The sequence below is a fragment of the Trichosurus vulpecula genome, chromosome 5 (assembly GCF_011100635.1).
Source record: "Trichosurus vulpecula isolate mTriVul1 chromosome 5, mTriVul1.pri, whole genome shotgun sequence".
NCBI lineage: Eukaryota > Metazoa > Chordata > Mammalia > Diprotodontia > Phalangeridae > Trichosurus > Trichosurus vulpecula.
The window spans coordinates 9,489,427-9,515,354 of record NC_050577.1 but is presented as its reverse complement, the minus strand read 5'-3'; the positions used below and the strand labels follow the sequence as shown (position 1 = coordinate 9,515,354).

General features: G+C 42.8%; 1 protein-coding gene across 2 annotated transcripts in view; it reads left to right on the top strand.

Annotated features, from left to right (window-relative positions):
- Nucleotides 1-23,609, top strand: part of CRPPA (CDP-L-ribitol pyrophosphorylase A) — a 268,571-nt gene extending 244,962 nt beyond the window's left edge. For both annotated transcript variants that reach the window (XM_036760933.1, XM_036760932.1), the window contains exons 10-11: nucleotides 22,715-22,823; nucleotides 23,315-23,609. In XM_036760933.1, the coding sequence (XP_036616828.1) occupies nucleotides 22,715-22,822 (108 nt within the window). In that variant the 3' untranslated portion in view covers nucleotide 22,823; nucleotides 23,315-23,609. The remainder of the gene's footprint in view (nucleotides 1-22,714; nucleotides 22,824-23,314) is intronic.
- Nucleotides 23,610-25,928: the final 2,319 nt, after the last annotated feature.

Genomic DNA, 25,928 nt, shown 5'->3' with positions numbered 1-25,928 from the left:
TCCTTAGTTTCCTTAGATTTGCCATCCATTTCCCCAAGGCACCTACACTAGAAAATCAGTGGGTGGGAGTGTCCTCTTATCTCACTGGACCACTTTTGAACAAGATTTTGATGGAAGCTATTTTTAAAATTCAATATATTCTTTTCACTTAAATGACATTGCCAGAAAAACATCCCCAGACCTTCAGGCTATTGCGCTAAATATGAAAATAACCCAGGGCACAGTAGCATTCAGGGTCTAGGACTTTTTCTAGTAGTCGCAGTGTATTTTCTTTTTCAGTTTTTACCTGTAAGTTATTCTTTTAATTTTAATGCAACATTTAGACTTTACTTTCTTAGATGTGACTTGGTTATATCATAGAATGTGACAGAATGATTGGGTCTAGATGGAGACATTGCAGGATCACAGAATTTAGTCTTGGAGCTGCGTCTGTAGATAACTGGCTGTCTAGCCGTACTGGTCAGCCTTCTGTTCAGGGGGAGTAGTTTGGGAATCCATTGTGAGCTATCTTTACTCACATGGGACAGCAGAGCAGAGCAAGCCCAAGTAAAGGTCGTTGAGTCTCTGATAGGCAGGGCTGAGTGGCAAGAATGGAGGAGGGGGTGAGGACATTTCCAGAAATGACTGCTATATACAGAAGATGGGTCAGTGCAGCTTAATTATGTTTTAATATAGTTCCTAGACAAAAGCAAAAAAACAAAAAAGGGGGGAAATGGGGGCAGCTAGGTGCCACAGTGGATAGAGCACTGGCCCTGGAGTTAGGAGAACCTGAATTCATATCCAGCCTCAAACAATTACTAGCTGTGTGACCCTGGGCAAGTCACTTATGCCCAATTGCTTCCCAAAGCAAAATAAAAATGTGTAGTTTCTTTAACCTCCTGCATTAAACAAATCCAAAGCTCAACAAATGTTTATTAAGCTACAGTTACTAAGGAGGAAGTGGGGTGTGGTGCTGAGTGTAGGATTTGGAGTGGGAAGGCTTGGGTTCAAATTCTGCCTCCAGTCCTACCTGGGTGACCTTGGCTAAGTCCCTTCGCTTTTCTCTCAGTTTCTTCATCAGCGTGATGAGAGCATTTAATGTTGAACTTGAAGAGCTCCTAGGACCTGTCTGGTTCTAAGTTGGTAACACTGTGAAAGGAGGTTGGGACCAGGTTGTTGATTACTTTGAATGCCAAAGGAAGAGGAAGAAGGGGAAGGAAGCCCCACTCATTGAGAGGTGGTTTGTTTTTCAGCCATGCCTCTTCAGTCTTACTCCTCTCTCGATGACTCTGGCTTTTCCCAGATGCTCAGCAGCCAGTGTGAGCTCTCGCCCTAGCTTGTATCCTCAGGCATAGGACATATAGGACTGGTCTTTGGGCTGCACCATTTCTGGATGCATTCTTTGCTCCATTGGGGCACAGCATTTGGGCCTGTTGTTTGTGACCGCTCCTCTCCTGGTGTCTAGTTAGAGCCATGTCGTCCTTTTCAGTCTCATTCTATTAGGGCTCCCAGGAAGCCACAGCCACTCTCAGAAGCCGAATGGCCACACTGATTTGAGATGCACATCTCTTTTCTTATACACTGTCCTCAAAGAAATTCCAGAAAATCATGGAGGGTGGCCAGGCATTGCTCTCACCAGCCCCCATTCTCATTTTTTTCCTGATGATATCTAGTAAATTACCTCAGGAAAAATCCTACTATTGCTCTTAAATTATTCATGTGTCTAGTTGTAATTTCATATTCAATTTAGGTTATTTCTCAAAACTATGCAGAGTTCAATACAGGTGAAGCCAGGATTTGTTTAGAACTCATCTTTTATTCATAATGGCAGAAATAGACTTTTTTCCTTAGAAAATGTCCTTATTTTTTTTCCTGTTCTTGCAATTTAAAAAAAAGAGCTTTATTTATTTTGTGAAAAAGTACTTAAGATGACAAGCTCTCAATAACTGAAAGCCTAGGATTTTAGAAAAAAAAAGTTTTCTTTTTTAAAATATAAATTAAAGACCTTCCCCCAACTCTTGCTCTGGTGACTCAACCAGACATCCTGGGCTCCCCAAAGCAGGGTCACATGAGTGTTTCTCTGGCAGATCCAACCAATGTCAGGCTGAGAAGATTTTGAGTAGAGGTCTGTGTTGATAACCAAAAATGGGCTCCTTAGCACTTAGTCAACAAGTGCCCTTGAATAGTTTGGCTTTTTCCCCTGAACTGAATGCTGTTTGTATGTTGGATTGGAGTAAGCTTGTCGGCCCCTTCACCTTGCTTCCCTTGCTTAAGCTGATGGAAAGAACCTGTGCTTTCCTGGTCAACCCCTTCACCTTGCTTAAGCAGATTGAAAGAACCTGTGCTTTCCCGGTCAACCCCTTCACCTTGCTTAAGCAGATTGAAAGAACCTGTGCTTTCCCCAGCGTACCTTACACCCCCACAGAAGCCGGATGGTTAAAAACAGCTTCCGTTGGAGCCAGAGGCTGCTATAGCTATAGCCACAGCTGAAGCAGGAGCTGCCGGTAGCAGAGCTGACCTACGGGAGGAAGCTGAACAAGGACTTGAGGCCAGTGGGTAATCTTTTTACCATAGAGGGGAAGCATGTATATGATTTTGCTTTACACCATCATGCTTCTCTGTGGCCTCCTGGTTACTCTTGTGAGGTGTACTTATTGGGCCTGGAAGCTTTTGATCAATATATCAAAATGGGGATGCTGGTTCATGGGTTGGTTACTGTGGAGCCTAAATATATGCTTTGATTCTTCTGCCTCTTATCTTGAGAATTTCTTATATCCGGCGGTTCTGAACCTTTCAGACATATATATGATCCTCTTTGAAATTATAAACTCTGCCCTCCTAATACAAGGTCCAATAATGAACTTCTGGTCTCCTGTCCCAGAACCTACCCACTGGGTTAGGAGAGTTTCAGCACTAGCAGATTGGCCACTGAGTTATGGGGATTTAGGTTTTGTTCACTTAGCTTAGAGCAGTTTTCTAAGCTTTCTAAGGTAGACGGGATTGCAGTACATTTTTGTGGAACAAGAGACACACAATGATAAAATCAGTAATCCTAGAAGTATTGAATTAATTAAGGCTGTACATTTTGAAATAGCCATAGGATGATATATTTAGTTGGAGCTTAAGATCTATTCCTATAGATTCAGAAGAAAGACATTTGTAACAAATAATATCTAACAAAATTATACTTTGATTTCCCTTAAAAATCATTATTTAATTTAGTGTTCTTTTTATGAGTACAAAATCACATTTTGAAGTTTAATTTACTTTTTCTTTCTTGTAGTGTGATACTCTAAGTTTTCAAGAGCAAATTCCCTTTTTTTTAATTCACTTTTTTTTTGTAGTGAATGCCTTAAAGTACCATTGATACTTTAAGTGTGACCCAAATCCGGAGCTTTCTTTTCTCTCCCTCCCACCTCATCACTGAAAAAGAAAAAAAAGTCTTGTAACAAAAATGCACAGGCAAACAAAAGGCATTCATATATGGGCCTTGTCTCCAAAGTAGTGTCTCATTCTCTACCCTCAGTCCATCCTCTCTCTTGTCAGGAGATAGGTAGTGTTCCCCTTCGACCCTCTAGTTGGCGATTACATTATTCAGAGTTCATAAGGCTTGTCCTTTTGAACAGTTATCCTGGTTCTGTGTGTCCTCTCTTCTGCATTTTCTAGATTGGCTTCCACAAGATGCCTTTTTTGTTTAATAAATTGAGACGCTATGTCCAAGAACTTGGTCTTCTGTGGGTTCCTTGGAGAAATACAGAAACTGTTCACTTGAGGAACTGTTCAGGCCCCTTTGTTTCATGCTGCTCATGAATTCATGCTGCTAATTGATTCAATATCCATTTGTTAAGTGAGCACCTGCTTGAGGTAGGAACTGTGCTAAGACCCACGGATACAGGACTTGAAACAATTCCTGCCCTAATCCAGTTTGTTCAGTGGAAAAAGGAACTCATCAAGGGAACCTTGGTGGTGTGAAAACTCTTCAAAACACAGAAACACATGAGTGAAAAGTGCAGACCAGGAGGACACTGCTTCCCCTTTAGATCATGGCAAACAGCTTTTGGCTGGCCTCCTGCTGGAGCCAGTGGGGTGGCATGTTCCCCGCCCCCTCTAAAAATCAGCACTTTGCTAGACTCAGGAGGTTTAGGAGTCCCTATCAACTGGAATCTCTCTGGCCCTTCTGTCGGCCTCTCCTGTATTCTCAGCGAAGTTAGAATCGGTGGCATAATTAGTGATCTCTGTGTCTCTTTATGGGCAGATGTAGGCCCATTTTTCATCTTTTTGTCCTGAAGGCGTAAAAGGGTACTTTTCACATAGCAAGTATTTTTAAATGTTAGTTGTTAAATTAAATTCTCTTTCCTCCAAGTGAGATTTTAAGCAGCTACTAAGTGGCAGAGCTGAGCTTTGAGATCAAACTCTGTCTCCACCTTGTATGCACAAGGTCAGCTCCCCTTCCATTTCCTCCACACTCCTATCAGGTCACTCTCCTGACTAATTTAAAAAAGGGGGGAAGTGATTAGCTTCTCTCCACATGTTTTTATGTTCTTGTAAAAATTTTATTCATTTATTCATGTCAAGGATGGCCAGCAGAGTTACCTAGGGCTCAGTTGGGAGTTTGTTGTTCTTTCCATTTCCATGGTCATGTTGATGGGGCATATTGTCTGCAGCTCTGCCCTTTGGCTTGCCTCTGCTCATTTAGGTCTTCCTAGGCTTCTCTGCATTTGTCTTATTCATCATTTCCAAGAGATTTTTGTTCTATTTTTATACTGCTTCTTCTTGAGCCATTCTCCGTTCGTTGGCCATGTCCTTTGTTTCTTGGACTTTGCTGCCACCCAAAGTGCCCCTACAAATAGAGTGGCATTTGTGGAGGTCTTCTTTCTGTGGGATCTGTACCTCCCAGGGGGACCTCTGGGTCAAAGGGTGATGGTATGTTGTTTCAAGAAGTGCCATACCTTAAAATGAGTCAGCATGATAAACGCCTCAGGAGGGACAGATGGCAGGCATGCGTCGGCTTCACTCTGTCACCCAAGATGTGACCTAAAGACATTACCAAAGACACAGAGCCGAGAAAAGGAGGTGAGTCACTGGAGCCCGAAAGCCTGTTTTGACCCACGCTGGCTCTGTGCACGGCTTCTGCAGCCTTGACTTTCCAGACTTCAATTTCTTAATTTATAAAATGGTGACCGCTGAGCTAACCTCTTCTAGCCCCAAATCTGCAAACGTATCCTACATAGGAAGAACCGTAAGAATATTTGAACACCACATACAGTATGCATTCCATAACCCACGTGAAAAGATATTTCTTGTTATTTAAGAACAATAACTAACATTTCTACGTCACTTTAAAGTGTGCAAAGCTTTACAAGTATTTATTTCATGGGATCTTCATGGTGACCCTGTGTGGTAGAAACATTTATTACCCCCATTTTACAGATGAGAAAGCTGAGGCTGAGAGAGGGTAAGTTACCTGAACAGGATCACAGAGCTCAAAAAGGCCTGTGGCAGAATCCAAATTCAAGTCTTCCTGACTCCGTGTCCAGCATCACTTTATCCACCGTACCAAGATGCTTTTTTAAGAGATGAAAGATTGAAAGCCTCAGTGGGCCGTCGGTCTGCCCGTGATATTTTTTAAAATTATGAGGGAAGGCATCTATGCTGTTGATTGAAAACTTTATTGAACAAATCTTTCTGAAGGGGTTACTGAGTGCCAGGCACTATATGGGACAAGCCCTTGCAAAACAAAGATGAAAAAGAAATGAAAGCCCTGTGCTCAAGGAACTTAGTCTCCTAGTGAGATGAGATATTTACACAGGTTCTAATACAAAGATACAAAATTATCTAGTGCATAGCAGAGGCTAAAGCGAGAAATACAATGACAGAGGAACCACTTTTAACTTGGGATAGGAGAAAGAGAAGAGGGGAGGGAGGAGGGGGAAGGGGAAAGGCAGGAGGAGAATCTGGCCTGGAGTCACGGCCCTGTTACCACCATCATCATGACCTTGAACAAGTCACTTACCTTTTTGTGACTTAGTTTCCTCCTCTATAAAATGAGGTGGTTGGACGAGGTAATATCTCAGGTCCTTTACAGCTCGGATTCCTGCCCTTCCCAGCATGCAGCACCTGAGCTAACCCCTGGAACTAAGAGGAAGGCCAGGGTTCCAATCCTGCCACAGACACTTAACAGCTCCTCTGTAAAATGGCAGTGGTAGTATTTGCACATCCTACTCCATAGGTTTTTTTTTGGGGGGAGGGTAATCCCTTACCAAACTCTGAAGTGTTCCAAAAAGGAGAGTCAAAATTGCTATTGAAGGAGGAGAAGGATGTCAGTCAGCAGAAAGAATCCACTGTAGACAGGATGTGTGGGCACACGTGTGTGTGTGTGTGTGTGTGTCACGTGCACAGGTTTGCATGCTTATACATGTATGTTCATGCATTGGCTAGGCAGGGCTTGGCTGAAGGAGCCCAAATGAGTTGAGGAATTGGTATTTCCACCAGGGTCATTCTTCATCCCTTTGTTAAAGATGAGCCTGAGACCATTTGCCCTTTGATAGTTCTCAGGGATGTGCGAAGGTAATCTTTAGTGGCCCACCACCAGGATCACCCCACGGCACCCCCTCATAAAATGACATTGTCTGTAGTGTGTATTCATCTTATCTTCACTTACATATGTGCATTAATGCCTTCTGGTAGGGTGTAAGCTCCTTGAGGCAGGGCCTATTTCTCTTATGTCTTTGTGTTCCCTAGCACCCAACACAGTACCTGGCACACAGAAGTCCCATATTAAACACTTCATGATTGAATGATTGATTGATTTGAAGGGTTGGATCAGATACTATCTAAGATCCTTTTGAACTCCAATCAACATTTGTTAAGTACCTATTATGAGCCAGGCACTGAGAACCTGTGCTGTTCTTAGACACCCAGAGAAGACCCACATTTCTTCTTTATGATCCCTCAGTTTCTCACTCAGAATGACCAACCATCCCCTTCCCCATGGAGCTTCTCCACCAGAAGGTCAGGGAGCAATCCTGGAAAGGTTTGGAAGTATAGCTAACAAACCAAAAACATCCAGCCAATTGGCTTGGCCGTTGGTGGCTAAGTGAACATGTTGGATTGAGTCATCTGGGAGCTTTGAAAGCACTCCAAACATCTTCTGCTTTGATGAGGCAGAGTCATCCTTTACAGAAAACTGGAAGGAAACAGAGATGAGAACTAACACAGGAGGAAAACGTGTTCAAGATCTGGGACTCTCTCATGGGATCAGTTCATGGATCCTGCTGAGGGCCAGGGCAGTTGGGAACATGGGTCTGGTTGGGCCTATAGTGGTCACCCAGGAAGGCAAGGGAGGTGTATTTGGGATGTGGAGAAAAACACCAGGGCTTGAGGACCAGTGAGGAGGAAAGTTTTTAAAATTGGATGGATCTATAGTAATAGCTTAAAAAGCCCTTTTCTCCCAACAGTCATGGAAGGTGGGCATGGCAGAACTATTGGCTCCATCTCACAGATGGCAGGTTTTTTGCCCCTTTCCTCCCAGAGAGCTTGGAAGCTTCCTCCCCACCACTTTGGGTCCAGCCATTTAGAATTTATCCCATCTTGCCTGTTATGTTTCTGTCATGTTATCTTCCAATGTGCGGGTGATTACTGTCTAGTTGAATCATTCAGTTGTCGCTTTTATGTCTTAGCCAATTCCTTTGGGTTACATGAAAGAAAACAAGCTACTTTTAAACAAGCCGGAAGATTTTATAACTGGCTCTGGAGTCTGCAGAGCACTGGAATTGTTTCTTGTAACTGGAAATGTTGGGATGCAGAACCAGCTTCAAAATCTCTGCCTTATGTTTATTTGTTGTTTGAAACCCTCCATATTTTGGATGTGGGGCCTCCCTTTGCATTGGCCCTTCCTGCCTTGAAGAGGGAATGGGGAGGGTGGCTGGGAAGGCGTGGAGGAGATGCCACTTCAGGAATTCCGTGGCTGAACCTCTCTTGCATCTCTTGGCAGGAGAGCAGGTTGGCGGCTTGCAGGAGGAGGGTTGTTTACTTGTGTATTAAGTGAAATGAAATTCATATGTTTTTGGTTTTATTTATACTTCAATAATTAAAATCTTGTTTGGGAAGAGCTGGTTTGATGCCCAAGAAAATCTTTGCCATTTTTTTCCTTTTTCTTAATGTGTCAGCCCTTTCTTTACCCCCCGAAGTTTAAGGGGTTAGAATCCAGCAGGCATCTGAGCCCTGCAAGCCCCATTTACAGCACACCCCCAACCCATCTTGAGCAAGCATCAGTCAGCTGCTTGGTATAGAAACACAGACAGCTCAGGTCCTCTGGACTTTGTCTCTCCATGATCCAGTGAGATTTATGATGTGGCTCACTGTGGGATAAGACTTTGGGACCCCACTGGCTGCCAGCATCCAGGTGCCCGCAAGGGGCCGTGGCTTCTTGCCTTGGGGGGGGGGGTTACTTCTCAAAGCAGTTGCGTCTCCACGACAGCATGGCAGCATGAGTGCAGAGTACTGGACTTGGAGCAGAAAAGACCCAAGTTTGAATCCTGCCTCTTTTGCAGCCTTAATTTCTTCACCTGTCAAAGGGGAACAATACCAGTACCTCCCCTGGCAGGGTTTTTGTAAAGACCAAATGCAACAATGTAGGTAAAGTACTTTGTGGACCTTAGAACAAGCATTTATTAGGTACCAGGCCCTAGGAACTCAGAAAAGCATCACAGGCCTGTCCTCAGGGGGCTTCCAATCTGTCAGCTCAAATACATAGAGAGGCAGCTCAATTTGGAGTGATGAAACTGCAGGCACCAGAATGGTGTTCAAGCCCCAGCTTTCCCTCTTTAGCCAAGTCGCTTCCACTCTCTCATCTCTAGGGAACTGGTCAGTATAGCTATGACCAACTTATTTCCCCCTCAGTTGGACTGATGAGATCACAGATAAAATCCTCACACAAGGGTCAAGTAACAGAGACCACCAGGTATATTAATACGGTTTTAAACTAAGTGCCAAGATTCCCCTTTGCCCTGTTATCTCTTCATGAAGTGTGAAGTTTTCCTGATGGCAGTTGACGCAGCCTTGTCTTTGGCCAAAGGTAGCCTTTGAAAAGGGAGCCTATAAGTTCAGAACACAATCAAGGCAGCAGAGCATTGTGCAGGGGGAGTGATGCCTGGCAGTCCAGAGAAAAGCTAGCTGTGGAGAAAGATGCCAGACCTTAAGAGGGGATCAAGGCTGGCCTTTTTCCTTTGCTTCTGTGTTCAGAGGTAAGGCAGCTCAGCTGGGCTCCCTGGGTCTCTGCCTCTCCACAGCTCAATTACCAGGGCTAATTCTCTCTTAAATCTATGTTGATTCTTTTCTCTGTTTCCAGGACTCACTCTTCCCAGGGCTGGCTCTGAAGCCATGCATGGGGATCCCAAGGATCCCAAGTCTCCCTGCAAATGAGGTCTCTCCTGAGAAGTGAAGAAGGCCCAGGAGCCTAAAGCATTTCTAGTCCAAGACTAGGAATTTGAGCTTGTTCTCATGGACAAGTTTATACAATTACTGCTGAAAAACCCACTTTCTTCCTCCTACAGAGTAAAGAGTTAATGGCACAAAGGGAAGCTGCTCTAAAGGGATGTACACAGAGAGTGTCGCCTGACAAGGAGAAGAATTATTCCAAGTTTTGATGTTTCTCCAGCCCTGATTATCTGGTGCATCAGCAGGCCAGTGAGCCTTTCCATAATAGCTTGACAGCCCCACCCTTCTGTTCCTCTCCCAGACGTGACAAGATGTAACACCAAAAATTCACGTGATGTGGAATTGAATTAGAATGTCTGTTTTTTTAAATTAATGTTCCCTCCCCCGACCCGTGTGTTTGTGTGTGTGTGTGTGTGTGTGTGTGTGTGTCCACAGAACTTCCAAAAAAGGATGGTGGCTCAGACAGGCACTGACTCAATTGTGGAACAAAACTCTTTGGTCCTGTGATGGTGATAGTTTATTTATCATAATGTTTAATAATTATCATAATGACAACAATAGTTTTAGAAGAGCAAATAGTTGAGGAAATCCTGTTTTGATGAAGACCCAGATGGTGCATTTTTCTCCCTGGGACAGGGCTACTCTGGACATCTATGGGGAGCTAGGAACTGCACTAGTCATGACTGTGGTTGATGACCCATCACTTCCCATCTCATGGTTGTCGTCACGTGAATGTCTCTCCCTTGCCTTTGGTCCCGTGTTTGAGTGCTGGGTTATGTAGCCTCCCCTATGCCTCTCCTCATTTGCATCGTCCATAGTCAAGGAGATCATTTGTTCTCCAGAAATCATCTAAGCTTTCTGCTGGCATTTCAGTTATTCATACCCTTCAGACAAGAATATCAATGTCCAATCAGAACAAATGAATAATTCAAAGGAAAAAAATTATGGAGCCTTTCCTCATTTGATTTTCTGCAGAACACTTAAATTGTTATTTTTTAAAATTATTTTTATTTCATTAAATACTTCCCAGTTACATGTAAAAGAATCTTTAACATTTATTTAAAAAATTCTTGAACTCTAAATTCTTTTCCTTCCTCTTGCCCCTGCCCTCTTCTTGAGAAGGCGAGCACTTTGATTTCAATTTTACATGTGAAGTCTTGAAAAACATATTTACATGTTAGGCATGTTGCAAAAGAAAATACAAACAAAATAAAACAATTTAAAGAAATTTTTTAAAAGGTTTGCTTCAATCTGCAGTCAGAGTTCATCACTTCTCTCTCTGAAGGTCGATAATATTTCATTGTGGGTCCTTTGGAATTATCTTGAATCATTGTCTTGATCAGAGAAGCTGAGTCTTTCCCAGTTGATTATCCTTACAAAACTGCTGTTACTATGTATGTTTTCCTGGTTCTGCTCACTTCACTCTGCATGAATTCATATAACTCTCCCAAAGTTTTTCTTTTTGTGCTTTTCTTGAGTCTTGTATTTGAAAGTCAAATTTTTCTATTCAGCTGTTGTCTTTTCATCAGGAATGCTTTAAAGTCCTCTATTTCATTAAATATCTATTTTTTCCCTTGAAGGATGATACTCAGTTTTGCTGGGTAGGGTATTCTTGGTTGTAACTCCAGCTCTTTTACCTTTTAGGATATCATATTCCAAGCCCTCCTCTCTTTTAATATGTTACCTGCTAAATCTTATATGATCCTAAATGTGACTCCATGACATTTGAATGGTTTCTTTCCTGCTTCTTGAAGTATTTTTTCTTTGACCTGTTGACTCTGGAATTTAGCTTTAATTTTTTTTAGATTTATTTTTAAATGTTTTTTAAAATTAAGATTTTTTATTTTTAGCTTACAACACTCAGCTCCACATAATTTTGAGTTCCAGATTTTCGTCCTCCCCCCCCCCTCCCCAAAATGGCATGGAATCCGATATATCTTCTACTTATAACTTCACATTGAACTTATTTACACAATAGTCAAGTTGTAAAGAAGAATTATGAGTAATGGAATGAATCAGGAGAAAGAAGAAACAAAACCAAAAATGAAAATAAAAACAAAAGAAAAAAAAGGGAGCAAATAGTTTGCCTCAATCTGCATTGAGACTCCCTAGTTCTTTCTCTGGATGTAGATAGATCTCTCCATCCTGAGTCCTTTGGTGTTGTCTTTGAACCTTATATTGCTGAGAAGAGCAAGGTCTATCAATTAGTCATCACAGAAAGGCCTCATCTCTAAAATATACAGGAAACTGAGCCAAATGTATAGAAATACAAGTCATTCCCCAACTGAGAAATGGTCAAAGGATATGAACAGGCAGTTTTCAGAGGAAGAAATTAAAGATATCTATAGTCATATGAAAAAATGCTCAAAATCATTACTGATTAGAGAAATGCAAATCAAAACAACTCTCAGGTACCACATCTCTCCTGTCAGATTGGCTAAAATGACAAAACAGGAAAATGATAAATGCTAGAGAGGATGTGGGAAAATTGGAACACTGTTACATTGTTGGTGGAGTTGTGAACTGATCCAGCCATTCTGGAGAGCAATTTGGAACTATGCCCAAGGGCTATAAAAGTATTCATACACTTTAACCCAGCAATACCACTTCTAGTGCTGTATCTCAAAGTGATCACACAAGTGGGAAAGGGGCCCATATGTACAAAAATATTCATAGCAGCTCTTTTTGTGGTAGCAAAGAATTGGAAATCAAAGGGATGCCCATCAATTGGGGAATGGCTGAACAAGTTGTGGTATATGGATGTAATGGAATGCTATTGTGCCATAAGAAATGGGGAAGATACAGACTTCATAATAACCTTGGAAAACCTACATGATATGATGCTGAGTGAGCAGAGCAGAACCAGAAGAACATTATAATTTATCTATAATATTACTGAGAGTTTTCATTTTGGGATCTCTTTCAGGTGGTTATAAGCAGATTCTTAAAATGTCTATTTTACCTTCTGGTACTAGTATATCAGGGCAGTTTACATGGATAATTTCTTGAAATATGATATCCAGGCTCTTTCTTTGATCTTGGCTTTCAGGTGATCCAATAACTCAAATTATCTGTCCTCAATCTATGTTCCAGGTCAGTTGTTTTTCTGATGTGATTGTTCATATTTTTGTCTATTTTTTCTATTCTTTTGACTTTGTTTTATTGTTTCTCGATGTCTCATAGAGTCAACTTCCACTTGCCCAATTTTTATTTTTAAGGAATTATTGTCTTCAGTGAGCTTTTATACTTCTTTTCCCATTTAGCCAATTTTGGTTTTTAAAGAGTTATTTTCATCAGTGGATTTTTGTGCCTCTTTTTCCATTTGACCAATTCTATTTTTTGAGGTATTATTTTCTCCAGCATTTTTTGTGCTCCTTTTACTAAGGTGTTAATTGTCTTTTCCTAATTTTCTTTCATTTCTTTACCTAGGTTTTCTTCTACCACTCTTACTTAATTTTGGAAATATTCTTTTTTAGCTCTTCCAGGAATTCTTATAGGGCTTGCATCCAATTAAAATTTTTTGAGGCTTTGCTTGTAGCTGTTTTGATTTCATTGTCTGCTGAGTTTGTGCCTTGATCTTCCCTTTCATGATAGTAGCTTTTTATGTTCAGGTTCTTTTTGTTGTTCTTGTTGTTTGCTCATTTTTCTCCACCCTGTTTCTTGATTTTGAACTTTATGTTAACGTTGGACCCTGTTGCCCTCATGGGGTTGACAGGGCTGGGGTGGGACTCTGTTTCAAACTTTAGACTTTTTCACACTACTGTTTTCAAGCTGGGAGTTTGGAGGGTTTTTTTCTGCTCCCAAGGTGGTATGATCTGGGAGAAATGTGCTCATTATTCTCTTGGTTTCTACTCTGCTAAGTTATTCTTTATGAAATTAAAGTATCCAGGAAACTGGAGAATTATACTTGAGGCTGGAAAAATGGAAAACACCTTACCATGTACTTTGTAGGCACTCCAGGGGCTCATGGGAGATTCTGAATGTGCTGCTTATTAGATTTCCATTTAAACTCATTTTCACTTTGTTGCGATGTTGGATCAAAAATTAGATATTACTTAGGCTCATGCCCCATACCTTGATAAAAATATAGAGGCAGAGAAAGCAAACATCCATCATTTCCCAATGTAAAACAGATCCTCCATCCCCAGATCCTGCCAAGCCATTCCCACTATGACCAACAAATCAATGTATGTTTAGATTTAAATTTTTATTTTTGTTTTTGCTTTCATAGCTCCACACTGTGTGTTTGTGGTCTCCAGCGAGTTAGCATTTGATGGCTTAGCATTTCCTATAATTGACAAGCCCTCCAACCTCCCTCTGCAATGTATTTATATAAAATACAAACTTAAAGAGAAAATCACTTTTTGGCTTAATAAATATTTGTTTTATTTCAACTACATCTGCTCTGCAGAGATTGTTTGGAGGCCATTAGTGTGCAGTAGGAAATGCTTGTGTTTGTATTTTCCCCAGTGTTTAAATTCGGCTATCACTGGTGGCCCATTCTTTTAGTTAGGTTATATGACATTAATCAACCTAGAAATTGAATTCTCTCAGTTTATGTTTGCATTGTAAAACGTATATGGAGTTTATAAGGGCAAGAATATGTTACATCCATAGAGCCCCCTTTAGCCACAATGGTGATTATATTTCTATTATTTCATTTCATCCTCCTGCAAATGGTAGATAGAACATGTCTTTATTTTATGGACAGGGACAGTGAGACTCCTTGGGTCAGTCACATGTGACAGCGATATCACTCCCTACACCACGTCTCTATAGACCTTTAGAATACTATCTGTATTTGGGGGATATGTGTGTGTGGATGACCATATTTTTTAGATTATGTTTAATATATGTTTATATGTGTTGTGCATGCATATGTACATAAATGTGTACACACACATATACGTGTATGTATGTGTACATAGACACACACACAAAATAGTGTCTGTCTCTGTCTCTCCAGTTTACTGAAAGGAAAAGTGAAATGTAAGCTGTTTTGCATCCTTAAAATGCTTTGTAGATATTAGCTACCTTGATATATGTGACTTATGTTCTAGCTGTGACCCTGACCAAGTCACTTAACCTCCCTAGGCTTCACTTTCCCCATCTGTAAAATGGGAGGGTTAGACCAAATAACCTGGAAGATCATTTACGACTCTTCATCTCTGATCCTATAACAAAATAAGCATTTTTAAAAAATCCACACTAAGAATCACACCACTTTAAGACCGTCTAGTAACATTAATTTACCTGTTTAACTGTTGGCATTCATAACGTGCATTTTCTGTCCAAAGACCAACGAGTTGAGACACTACTCGCATTCTGTCTTAACGAAGGGGAAAAAAAATAATAATGGGTCTAAATCAAATGAGGCATTTAAGAGGCACATTTGCTTGGATGAATGGTTCTCAGAGCTTTCAGGAAATAACCATAAACATAATTTCCATTCCTTAGGTAGACCTTGGCATGAAGGAGTTGCATTCAGTTCCTTTGTAAATGGAGTTTCCCTCCTTATTACCCCAAACAAAGACTGAGAGAACTGGAATCTGCCACGTTTGTGTAGCCCGCCTTATTGGATGTCCTATAACTGAATGGAATCCAAGTCAGTGCTCCTAGAATGCCTCCCTGCTCTTCCCTTGCCCCCATTGTCTCTTCTTCGTCCCCTCCCTCCAGATGTTTCTGGATCCTGCTGGCTGTGACTCAGAGATGGCTGCCTTCTGGTCTCCTGCCTCAGGGTCTCCAGGAAGCTTTTCCTGATGAATCCAAGTTTGATGTCCCCTGACTCCTGACATTCCTTAATTACAATAGTTCTTCATTGTGCAGTCTGAACTTGTATGTGCTGCCCTCTTCTGCCAAGAAACATTTTTAAAATATCTACCAACTGTAAATTATGGCAAAAATGAAGATGCCTGAGACCGGAGACCTTTCTCTCAAAGAACTTGCACTCTATCAAGGGAGGAAATATAAAAAGATGATAGAAAGGAGAATATAAGAGCAAAGGAGAAACCCTGACAGATTGCAGTGATGAGTTGGAGAAATCATTTGCAGGTGGGGGCAGCTTAAGGAAGACTTCATGGTCGAGGTGGCCTTGGAGTTAGCCCTTAAAGAGAGCAACTATTTCCAAGATGTAGGCAGGGGCAGTGTGACTGTAGTGAGCATGTGATCCTTCTCATGGGAGATGGGATGAGTGAGGAGGGCCAGATGAGAAAAGATTATAGTCAAGAGCCATTTAGCTAGAATGTGCCTGCAGTTAATGTAAAAGTTATTCTCCTTGGCATAGATAGAACAAAACTGCCACCTCCTTGTTCTGGGGTTCCAGACCTCATTTAATCCAGCCCAAAGTCACATCTACTTTCTTGGCTGGCGACTTTCTCTCTAGCCAAAACCTTGCCTGTCCTTGCCTTCTGTTGGTGCAGATTAAGGTTCTTAGACCACTGTGACCCCCAGAAAATTTGTTTTCTGAGCAGTCATTTTCTCTCCATGGCCATCCTCCCCATCATTGTGGGAATAATTATTGGCAGTTTTCTTGACCTCAAGGCTAAATTTGTTCCTTTGCCACTTTCCTTCTAGCTCCCTTAGTGCTCCTCTGGAAAACAAAACAAAAGGAGTCCCATCCCACTGCCCTGCACAGTTGTTCAAACACTTGGAGACTCTTGTGCTCCCTCTGTGAACTTTTCTAGCCTAAAAGTAAAACATCTAAAGAAAGGCAAGTGACTACCTCTTTTCCCCAAATCAGGAGGAAAGATGGATAAAAGTTTTTAGCACACATGATCAAAAGAGAAAAGCCATTGAAATAAGCAGATGTCACTTTACCTTCCCCTAGGAAAGACTGGTATCAGATACTCTCCATTAGATTTGACACTGTAACCAGAGGTGGTGGAGTTCCAAGTGAAGCGTCTGAAACAGCTGAAGGTCAAGAAGGGAATTAAAAAGAAGGAACTGGGGTGGGGGCTGGAATATCCTCATGAACTCAGCTGGCACCAGGAAGACAAAGAATAAAACAAATGTCCAAGTCATGCTGATGTGTTCATGGAAACAGGAGTTGATGATGACAATGTAGATAAGAATATGGCCACCAGATATTACAGAAGGATTATCCTTAGGGAACCCAGACTTAGAGACCAATGTAGATTTTACAAGAAAATGGTAGCAACTGGGCAGCACCTCAATCCTGACCCACTTGGATACTTAGCAAGGCATGTCCTAGTGGCTAGGGTCGTACAACGACTCTTTTTAATGGACTAACAAATAACGGATTTCCCTACTACAAACATAGATCCTTGAATCCCCTGGAAACTTCAACCAGTCAACTGTTGGATTGGGGCCAGCATCACAGGCCCAACTTGTTCATAATTGCCTGTAAAAATTTAGGGATAACATTTAAAATTGATGTCCCCAAAACTACTCATCTTGGCAAGCTTCATGCAATGAAAGGCTTTCAAAATGTACTCAGGAAATCAAAACCACACAGGAACAGGATGAGGTGCAGGGCATCAGTGATGGACTGTCTCCATTGGCCGGAGGCTGAATACAGCCAGACTTTCCCCCATGTAAAAATCATCCAAAGAATGGGTACCATACAGAGATCCAAACGGGGGGCATCTTGTCCCTCAGCTCTTTCTATCTCAGCCCCATTGAGAAGGAATGAGATCATGACAGTGATGATGAAAGGCCTGCTCTCGCTACAAGGGTCCCATAGCCCTTTGTGGTCATGCGCATCTCCCCATGGCCACAGCCTTGAGAGGAAAAGAACAGATCGGCTTCTTCCTGGATCAGTGTGGCTGCTTTCTCTTCTGTTTGTTCTGCCTTTGCAAGACGCAACTTTCTAGAGTCCTGGAATCATGATTTTATAATGAAAAATGGCTGAAATGCAGTGATTGCAGTCAGCAACTCCTTAACCTAATAAACAACTGCCATTTTTGTTATAATCATCCAAGAGGCTACAGCACAAGAGGTTACTTGATAACTGTCATCAATAAGCATTTAGTAAGTGCCCCCACTGTGTGCCAGGAGCTCTGTAAGCCCTGTCTTGAGAGGAAATAAATTAGTGAGAGAAGAGAATGAGCAGATGGTTCCACAAGACCAGGGACAGGCCTTTAGCCTGCAAGCTCTTTGAGGGGGGACAAAGAAGAAGGTCAGTTCAGGCCCCACCCCCATTACTTTGTATTTACTTGGGGTGTGCTTTCTCTTTGCATGTTGGTTTGCACATTGTTTCCACTGAGAGAGCACACACTTCTCCAGGGCAGGAACTGCTGCATTTTTAGCTCTGTATTTGCAGTGCCCAGCACAGTGCCTAGCACAGGCTTAATCCATGTTTACTGAATTGAATTGAGGATTGACTGGGAAATCTCTGACTTGCACCATTCTTCCTTGGTGATTTTTCTTCTTAGAGTCCCCTGCAACCCCATCTTTGGGGCTGAGCATTTTAGCACTGAGAGAACACAGACATGCCTAACTTCTAGCTAGATAAGCCTTTGAGACAGTCTCTTGGACCCCCTCATTTTATGGGTGAGGAGACCAAGGGTCAAGAGAGGGGAATGACTGAGTCGAGGTTGAGAAAGTGGCAGTAATTGGCAGAGCCAGGATTCGAACCCAGGTTTTCAGATTCTAAAGGTGTCACTGTCTTCACAACCCCACACTTTACCCTCCATGATTTCTTGATTATTTTTACAAGCGTCATCAGCTCTAGAGAAATGTCCCATGAGGCTCCCTCTATAGAACACTGTTATCAGGCCTCTCTGGGACTCAGTTTTCTCACCTATGAAATGAGCGCAGCCTTTGAGGTTCGCATTCATGTGTCCTGAGGAACGCAGGAGGGAGCCAGGGCATTTGACTGTGTCTGTCCACCAAGACTGTCTGAAAGAACCACAGGAAAAGTGAGTGCCATTTGTAAACCAAATCCTTATGGAAAACATTAAAAGAATCAGATCATTATCTTTCCTACAGATGGCTCATGGAACAATGAAATGTATCCTCTGAAAATGAGCCGGAGAAATGGAGAGTGAGAACATTTTTCCTTAGATTCCTGATCTCCCTGGAGGCTAAATCCCCTTCCTCCATTAGTGCCTGGAGCAATCTTTGTCCCAGCTTGGGCAAGACCTGAATTTCTGGAGATGCTTTGTCCGGAGGATCAGTGATTTCTTGGAGTGGGTATTTTCTCCAACAGCTCAGACCACTTGCCTGCTGCCAGATCCTCTGAGAAGGGGGCCCGATTGTTTCATCTGCAAACCTGGAGTTCTGTAGCATCCTGCCAGCCCTTTTTCAGCTGCTTGGAATTTCAGGACATTTGTGGGGAAGAGAATTGGCATCTTGAGAGGTTGTCCCTTAGAGGGGCCTGGGGCCAATGAATGAGATAGCCTTTGCTCCCATGGAGCTATGGTTTTAAAAAGTATTCCTTGGTGAGTGTTATAAGGAGGAGAATTTGGAGAGGAAGAGAAATGCAGACTTCTGTGGAGCTGATATGTCCTCGCTAATGCAAGAGGTTTTTCCCAAGGTCAGTTCCCTCTCCGCTCTCCTCTGAGGAGGTCTTCCATTTGCATCATATATATCTCATGTGTGTTTATATGCACATATGCACAATCATAGTTATTTTCATGTTATCCCTCATTTGAAGGTAAGCTCTTTGAGGGCAGGGAAGCTTCTATTTGTTCTTCTTTATATCTCTCGTATTTAGCCCAGTGCCTAGTACATGGTAAATGCTTGTCGATAGATATTATTATTGGAAGTTTTTCTTGTAATTTTGTCAATATTATTATTGTTATTATTTGGTATTGGAGGTCAATTCCATATTCCCCACTTCTTCTATCCAAATGTAATATATTAGAATGGAAGCTCCCTGAGGGCAGGTTTTTGCATCCTGGCACCTCAGAGGTGACTTACTTGCTGTAGTCCTGTAAGAAATGTCTGTTGAATGAGATTGAATGGAATGGAATCTCATTACTGGAGGCGACACATTGTCAAGCATAATAGATTTTTGGACATAATTCATACTTTGATTTTAAATTGAAGAATGTTAAGTGAGGCAATACTGAGCTTTAGATGATCAAAAGGAGCTTTTCTTCCATTTGTTTTGATTGACTTTCTTCTCATCTTAAAATCCCCCTTGCAAAGAGTCATTCAGCACCTAATGAGCAATTGTTCTCCGCTTCCTGAGCGTGGGGTCCAAGCTTGGTCGGGGTGAGGGTGGGGAAAGACTGGAGGGACTGCAGGGGTGGGCAGCATTATTTTTCATCCTATTCCCAGGATGTGAAATGCTGACCTCTCCAGCAGAAACACCAAGGCAGACCTGGGGAGTTCTTGCTGTTTGGATTCTTTATTGAAGGCTGGGACAGTCCGATTAGTCTCTTGTTCAGACTTGGATGACTGAACAAAGAAAACTCTCCCCTGAGAATAGCCATGATTTTCAGGCCTACTGATGAGTTTTGAAATCTTGGATGGACAAGGGGCCAATTGGGTTATGGCACTTTGGCCATTCTAGAAATTTCTGTAGTGCAGCTGCTGTTGTTTTCCAGCAAGGAACTTTATTTGACTGCGTGAACTTCTGTTTCACTGTTGTTTTGCGAAAAAGTTTTTGTTACTGTAATTTATAAATAACTGAGAAAAGGAGTGAATATACTGTCTGATGGTTTGAACTCTGAGTTTCATGTTGTAATAAATTCTACAAGATGTCTAATGGATTTCCCCAACAATTTAAGTATACGTGAAACTGTCCAATTTCTTCCTGCCAAGCTGTCAGGGAAGACTCAGAATGTAGGGGGACTTTGGGGGGAGAAGCTGTTTTCAGAGTATCTGTGAATAGAGGCTTACTTACGCATTTCATATCTATCATTGCCATGCTGTCATCAACATTCTAGTATGGCGTTTGGAAGTGAAGGCCAAACAATGCGTGGGTGCGTGGGTGTACGTGCTCATGTGTTCACAACCATGTGCCAGAGCACCATATGCGTGTACTCAGCTTGATGGAAAGACAATAAATGTTGCTTACAGGGAAATTGAGGTAGGTATTTTTTTATCTTTGTTATCCTTTGCTGGCAGTTTTGGCTTCCACTGTCATAATATCGTTCCTTGGGGAATTTTGGCCTTCTTTGCACTGGCATTCAGTTAAGCAGTATATCTTAAGTTATAATAATAACATTGATGATAGCTAACATTTACATAGTACCTACTCTGTACCAAGGACTGTGCTAAGCACTTTACAATTACTATTTCATTTGGTCCTCACAACAGTCCTTTGAGGTAGGTGATATTATATTTTACAGATGAGGAAACTGAGGCAAACAGCATTTATGTGACTTAACTAGGGTCATACAGCTAATAAGTGTCTGAGGCCAAATCTGAACTCAGATCTTCCTAACTCTATGTCTGCCACTCTATCTACTGAACACGCTTGCATCAGAGACTGTGCAGTACACTGGTAATGGAAAGACAAAATTGATATAGTGCCAGTCCTCAAGGAGGGGCCATGCTCTCCCTTCATGTCCCAGGTCAGGAACCATTCCACTACTCCTCAGTTTCTGGTGCCTTCACTCTTCTCAAACTGCCTTTCAGTTTACTTGTGTGTCCACTGGATTTCTATCCCCACACCCAAAGAAGAGTAAAAGCCCCTTGAGGGCAGCAACTGTATTATTTTGTTTGTTTCTCTGATGTGTAGCACAGTGCCCTGTACAGAGCAGTATTTAAATGTTTCTTGAATTTTAGGATCTGTTTTCCAAGGGAAAAAAGGAAGAAAAACTGGGAAGGAGAAAAGGAAGAGGGAGGAAGGAGGGAAGGAAGGAGAAAAACCCCATACCCTGATGCACCTGGATAATGCTACAGAAGGGTCGGATCTCTAGCAGCCTACGCTGATGCCTCTCTGGTCAGTGGCCTGGGCTGCCTGAGGCTCAGCCAGCTCCACCAACGCCCCTGGGCTAAGACAGCAGGACAAAACCAGGCATACACGTGGCTTGCCTTGTCCCAGTGATTCACTTCTTGATGTGAGAGCCTGCTGCAAAAACTCTCTCTTTGGCCAGTAATGAAAGGATTTAGTTTAATTGTCTAAAGAGATGATTAAAGGAATATTTCCTTAGTTACAGCTCCCATTGGGAGTTCTGCCTGAACAAAGGGCAGATCTGAGCCTGGGGTATTTCTGTGTGTTCCCTCTCGGCAAACGTATGCCCTGGAAAAGAGGCATGAGATAAACTCAAAAGAAGCAAGAGCAAAGTAAAAACAACACATCTGCTTCACACCAGAAGGAAATCTGCTGTAATTGCATGTGTGGCCTCTGGGGGTGGGGGTCTAGAGCCAGTGAAGTAGGCTCATGGCCTCATCTTTAAGCGATGGACCCTTCCTTACCCAGGGGGAGCCCAAAGGCAGGAGATCTCAGGGAATGGGGTCACTGGCTTTCACAGGGCGTCTAGATCAGGCTCTATCCCGTGTTCCCTGTATCCTTCTAAGCAGGTCTGGGAAATGGAGCCAGGCAAAGGGCCCAAGTGGACATTCTCTATCTCTTGGATAAAGCTGTTTGGTCCATATAAAGTTATCTGACAGGGGGTTGCCTCTTCCAGTCTGGAGGCTGGCATACCTCCAAGTCCAATCCCTTTCCAGGCAGTGGCATCACCAGGTTAAGACCTTCAAAGGAACTAGAGAGAAGAGCTTCCCTGGGTGCCCCTGAAGGCTTTCTCCCAATCCCTGGCAGTTTGTAAGTAACACAGGCTGAAAATTCATCTTGAGCTCGACTTCCATAGACTCTCCATATTGCTCACACCTACATTCAGCCATGGCCCCAAATCAAGAAGACACTTAGCAAGATGACCAGAGGAGCCGTGCATCACTATTAAAATATTTACCCATCGGCCAGCCAAGCATTTGGATCCAAAAGTAAATGCCCCTTTGGATTCTGCTGGCTGGTGTTTTGTATTGGGTCAGCCCTGATCCTTGCCTTTCCAGAGCATGCTGACCGCATTAGTCATGGGACATCTTTGCAGAGGATGGTTCCTCTGGGCTGATCCCAGCCTGGAGTGGGGCTTGAGGTTCAGCCTAGGCCAGCTTTAGGCAGGAGGCTGAGGCCAGGAGCAGTGGGGCCCGAGCAGGCTCCCTGCTCAAAAATCTGATTGGAGCTCACCTTCAACAACTAATATCTAGCATTTCTACAGCATATTCCAGTTTTCAAAGTGATTTACTGTTTTCTCCTTTGATCTTTAAAATCATGTCAGCAGTGGCTTCGTGGTGCATCTGGAGGCCACAGGAAGCATCTTTCCTGACCCACTGGGCACTTGTAAAAAAGCTCCCTAATTTTTGTTATCATTCTTCTTTCCAGGATAATCTACAACAGCTACAAGAAAATGTCAGGCAGGGTGCCAGCATCATCACTTCTCTCATCAAGGACCGAAGTGCCGGGCTCACTGGGCAGCTGCTGATCGCATGATGTACGCAGAGAAGACAGGCCACTCTCAGTCTGTCTCTCCCCTTCTCTCTCCTTATGACTGTGCCTCTCTTGTTTTCCCCCAGTAAATTGTAGTGGTTTTCCTTTCCTTGTTTCTCTCATGCTGAAGTTACCTCTTAAAGCTTCCAGTTAGCACCTATTTGTATGCAGTTCAGGCCTTGCTGTTTGGTTACATGCAAGAAGAATCCATTAAATTGGAAACTATAGCTACTGTCCAGATAGTTAATTTGGGGGCCTTTCTCAGGGGAAAGATCTTTCAAAAGATCTGGATAACTCTTAGGCCCCTAACGCTAACCCTAACCGTGTTAATTAAAAGCATGATTTAAAAGCAAGTGGTAATAAAATCTTTTGTCCTCGTACTCACAAATTAATCAAGCATATGCTTCTCTGAATCCCTTAGTACTGCTAGGACTTTTGGACACGTTTCAGAATTCTGCTTTTTCTCTTCCAAATATTTCTCTCTTTGCACCCTAGATGAGGATCTGAGATGATGCTGAGAGCCTTGAGTGGTACCATCTGGCTTCCTTCTGAACCGGAGGTGTGCACCTTACAGGACCAGGAATGAGAAGGCAATGCACCTGCCAGCCTCCGGATGTCATTGGGGTTTGATGGGATCGCTCTCCCTCTCTTCCCCTGAGTGGGCCCTGAGGTGGATTCCATTTTAAGTTGATTCTGACTATTGAAATGAATGAAGATAAAATAACCACTTTCCAGGCATTGGCCAAATCTTGCCATCAAAAAATAAATAATAAAAATCTGTCCTGATTAATCCTGGTTTTCTTTCATTCTTGAACACATGGAAAGTTATGCCTTCCTTCCAGAGTTAGCATAGGGAATGATTTATAAGATGAAAAGGCCTCCAGATTTTGTAAGCCTTGAGAGAGGCTCATTTTGGTTATCCAGTCCTCTGAATAGGTGCGGAGTGGAGCCCCAAGGTGCAGTGGATAGAGCTCTGGGCTTGGAATCAGGAAACCTCATCTTCCTGAGTTCAAATCCAGCCTCAGACATTTACTAGCTGTGTGACCCTCAGCAAGTCACTTAACCCTGTTTGCCTCAGTTCCTCATCTGTCAAATGAGCTGGAGAAGGAAATGGCAAACCACTCCAGTATCTCTGCCAAGAAAATCACGAATGGGGTCATGAAGAGTTGGACATGACTGAACAACAACATTGGGGCCACAATGAAACTTTTGTAGTTTTGAAGTCATACCAAAGCTTTTTTGCTTCATAGTCCTGGTCTGTCATACCAGAGCTGTTTGGATTGTACCCTGTAGAAGAGCTACACTTTTGATGTGAGAACAGAAATTAATTCGGGTTCTAGTCTGGGAGCTCCACAGCTAAGAGCCACCAAGAACTCCATGGATCTCTGCTGTTTTCTTCTTTTGAAATGTGGTGGCTTCTCAGGGGCTGTCCAGTGAATCTATGGCATTTCCGCGTTCCAGCGTTCTTCTATTCCTGGTCATCAGTTGAAGTCCCCGTTCTAATCAGTATGTGGACTGCTCTAAGCCCCTCACATCTTTGGTCCTCAGTGCTCTTCATGGGTAGCTGTGGCCAAAGACACTTCCCAAGCTGGTGGCCAGGTTCCTCTCCCAGTTTAGCTTGGCTGGTGCTCAGTGGCAGATCCACTGGCTGCTACTGAGTCGGTACTCAGCAAATTAGGGATGTCATGGGGGGGTACTTGATGGGATCTGCTAGACCTGGTATCCCCTGGCATCACCCCAAGCAGCCGGGGAGTTCATAATAAGGTAGAGGGGCAGGGCCTGACTGGAAGCATTCCATTTATTTGCTTTGGGAAAAAAATCCTGCCAAAGTCCTCCCCTGGTGCCTCATCATGCTGAAAAAGTGAACCTGGGCTCCAAAGGCTATATACAGACAGGTCTTGCTTGAGGCTTGGGGATGGTCTCAGTCACCAGCTGAGCCTATTATCTGAGGCCCAGTGGAGATGCCCAGCTCATGGGGAAAGAAAAATCGTGTGGCCATGGCACCCAAGAAAGCAAAGAAAAATTCACTATAACTCCCCATCTGGTTCAAATGCCTTCACTGCTCCAGCAGGGATGGAGCTAGCCTGCCAGAAACATGGGCAGAAGAGGCCAAGGGGCCCAAAGATTTGCCCTGTTTATAACTATTAACCTGACTGTATTATTCTGGATATGAGGTCCTTGTCCATAACCAGAGAGATGACCTGGAGTAAAAGGAGCTGAAGCACATCAGTGGACTCATGCTTTCTCTAAACAGAACCAGATGCTTTCAGGCTCTTGTGGCCAAACAGAATCCCCTTGGCCCTTCTGGGGGAGGCAGGTAGGTTTGTCCGTGTGATCCCCTGAGGATACAAGACACACTGTCTGTTTTTCAAATCTCCTCCATGTTTCAGTGGCTCTCATTACTACTTGGTCTTATGGACCTTCTGCTTCCTTATCTGTCTGACTTCTTTCCTTTTCTTCTCCCTTGACATGCACTGCCCTTAGTGTAGTAGACAGAAGACTGACTCTGAAGTCAGAGGACCCGTATTCAAATCCCATCTCTGATGCTTAACGTTGGTGTGATCTTCAGCATTTAATGTCTCCGAGCTTTATTTTTCTCTTCCATAAAATGAGGGGGTAGGACTGGATGACCTTTGGGGTCCCTGTGGTGCTAGCTCCAAGACCCCATGATAAGACAGCATTCACTTCGTGTCTTCGTGTAGCCTCTTTCAAAGTGGAACCTCTTATCAGAGAGGCAAAGTTATTTCCTCAAAGTGATGTCGTCATTGGTCCTCTGCCATCAACCAAGGATGAACAACCATGGGCATTAGAAAATCAAACCAGATGTTTAAAACAGTATAGTGGAGTGAGCACACTGACTGCTGTAAAATAAAGTTATACCCAAAATATGTATATAACTATATATCAAGAAAAAAAGCCTTTTATTTTACTGTTGAAAATATGCAAGCTTCAATTTCATTGGTGCTGGCTCTCTAGAATCCTTGACTCCAGGCCTGGAAGATTCCATGGGGCTCATCCAGACTCTCCCCTTCCCTTCATTTGCCAAGGAGACACTTGAGGCTTAGGATAGGAAGTGACTTAAGCAGGACTTACTTCTGACTCTCATTTG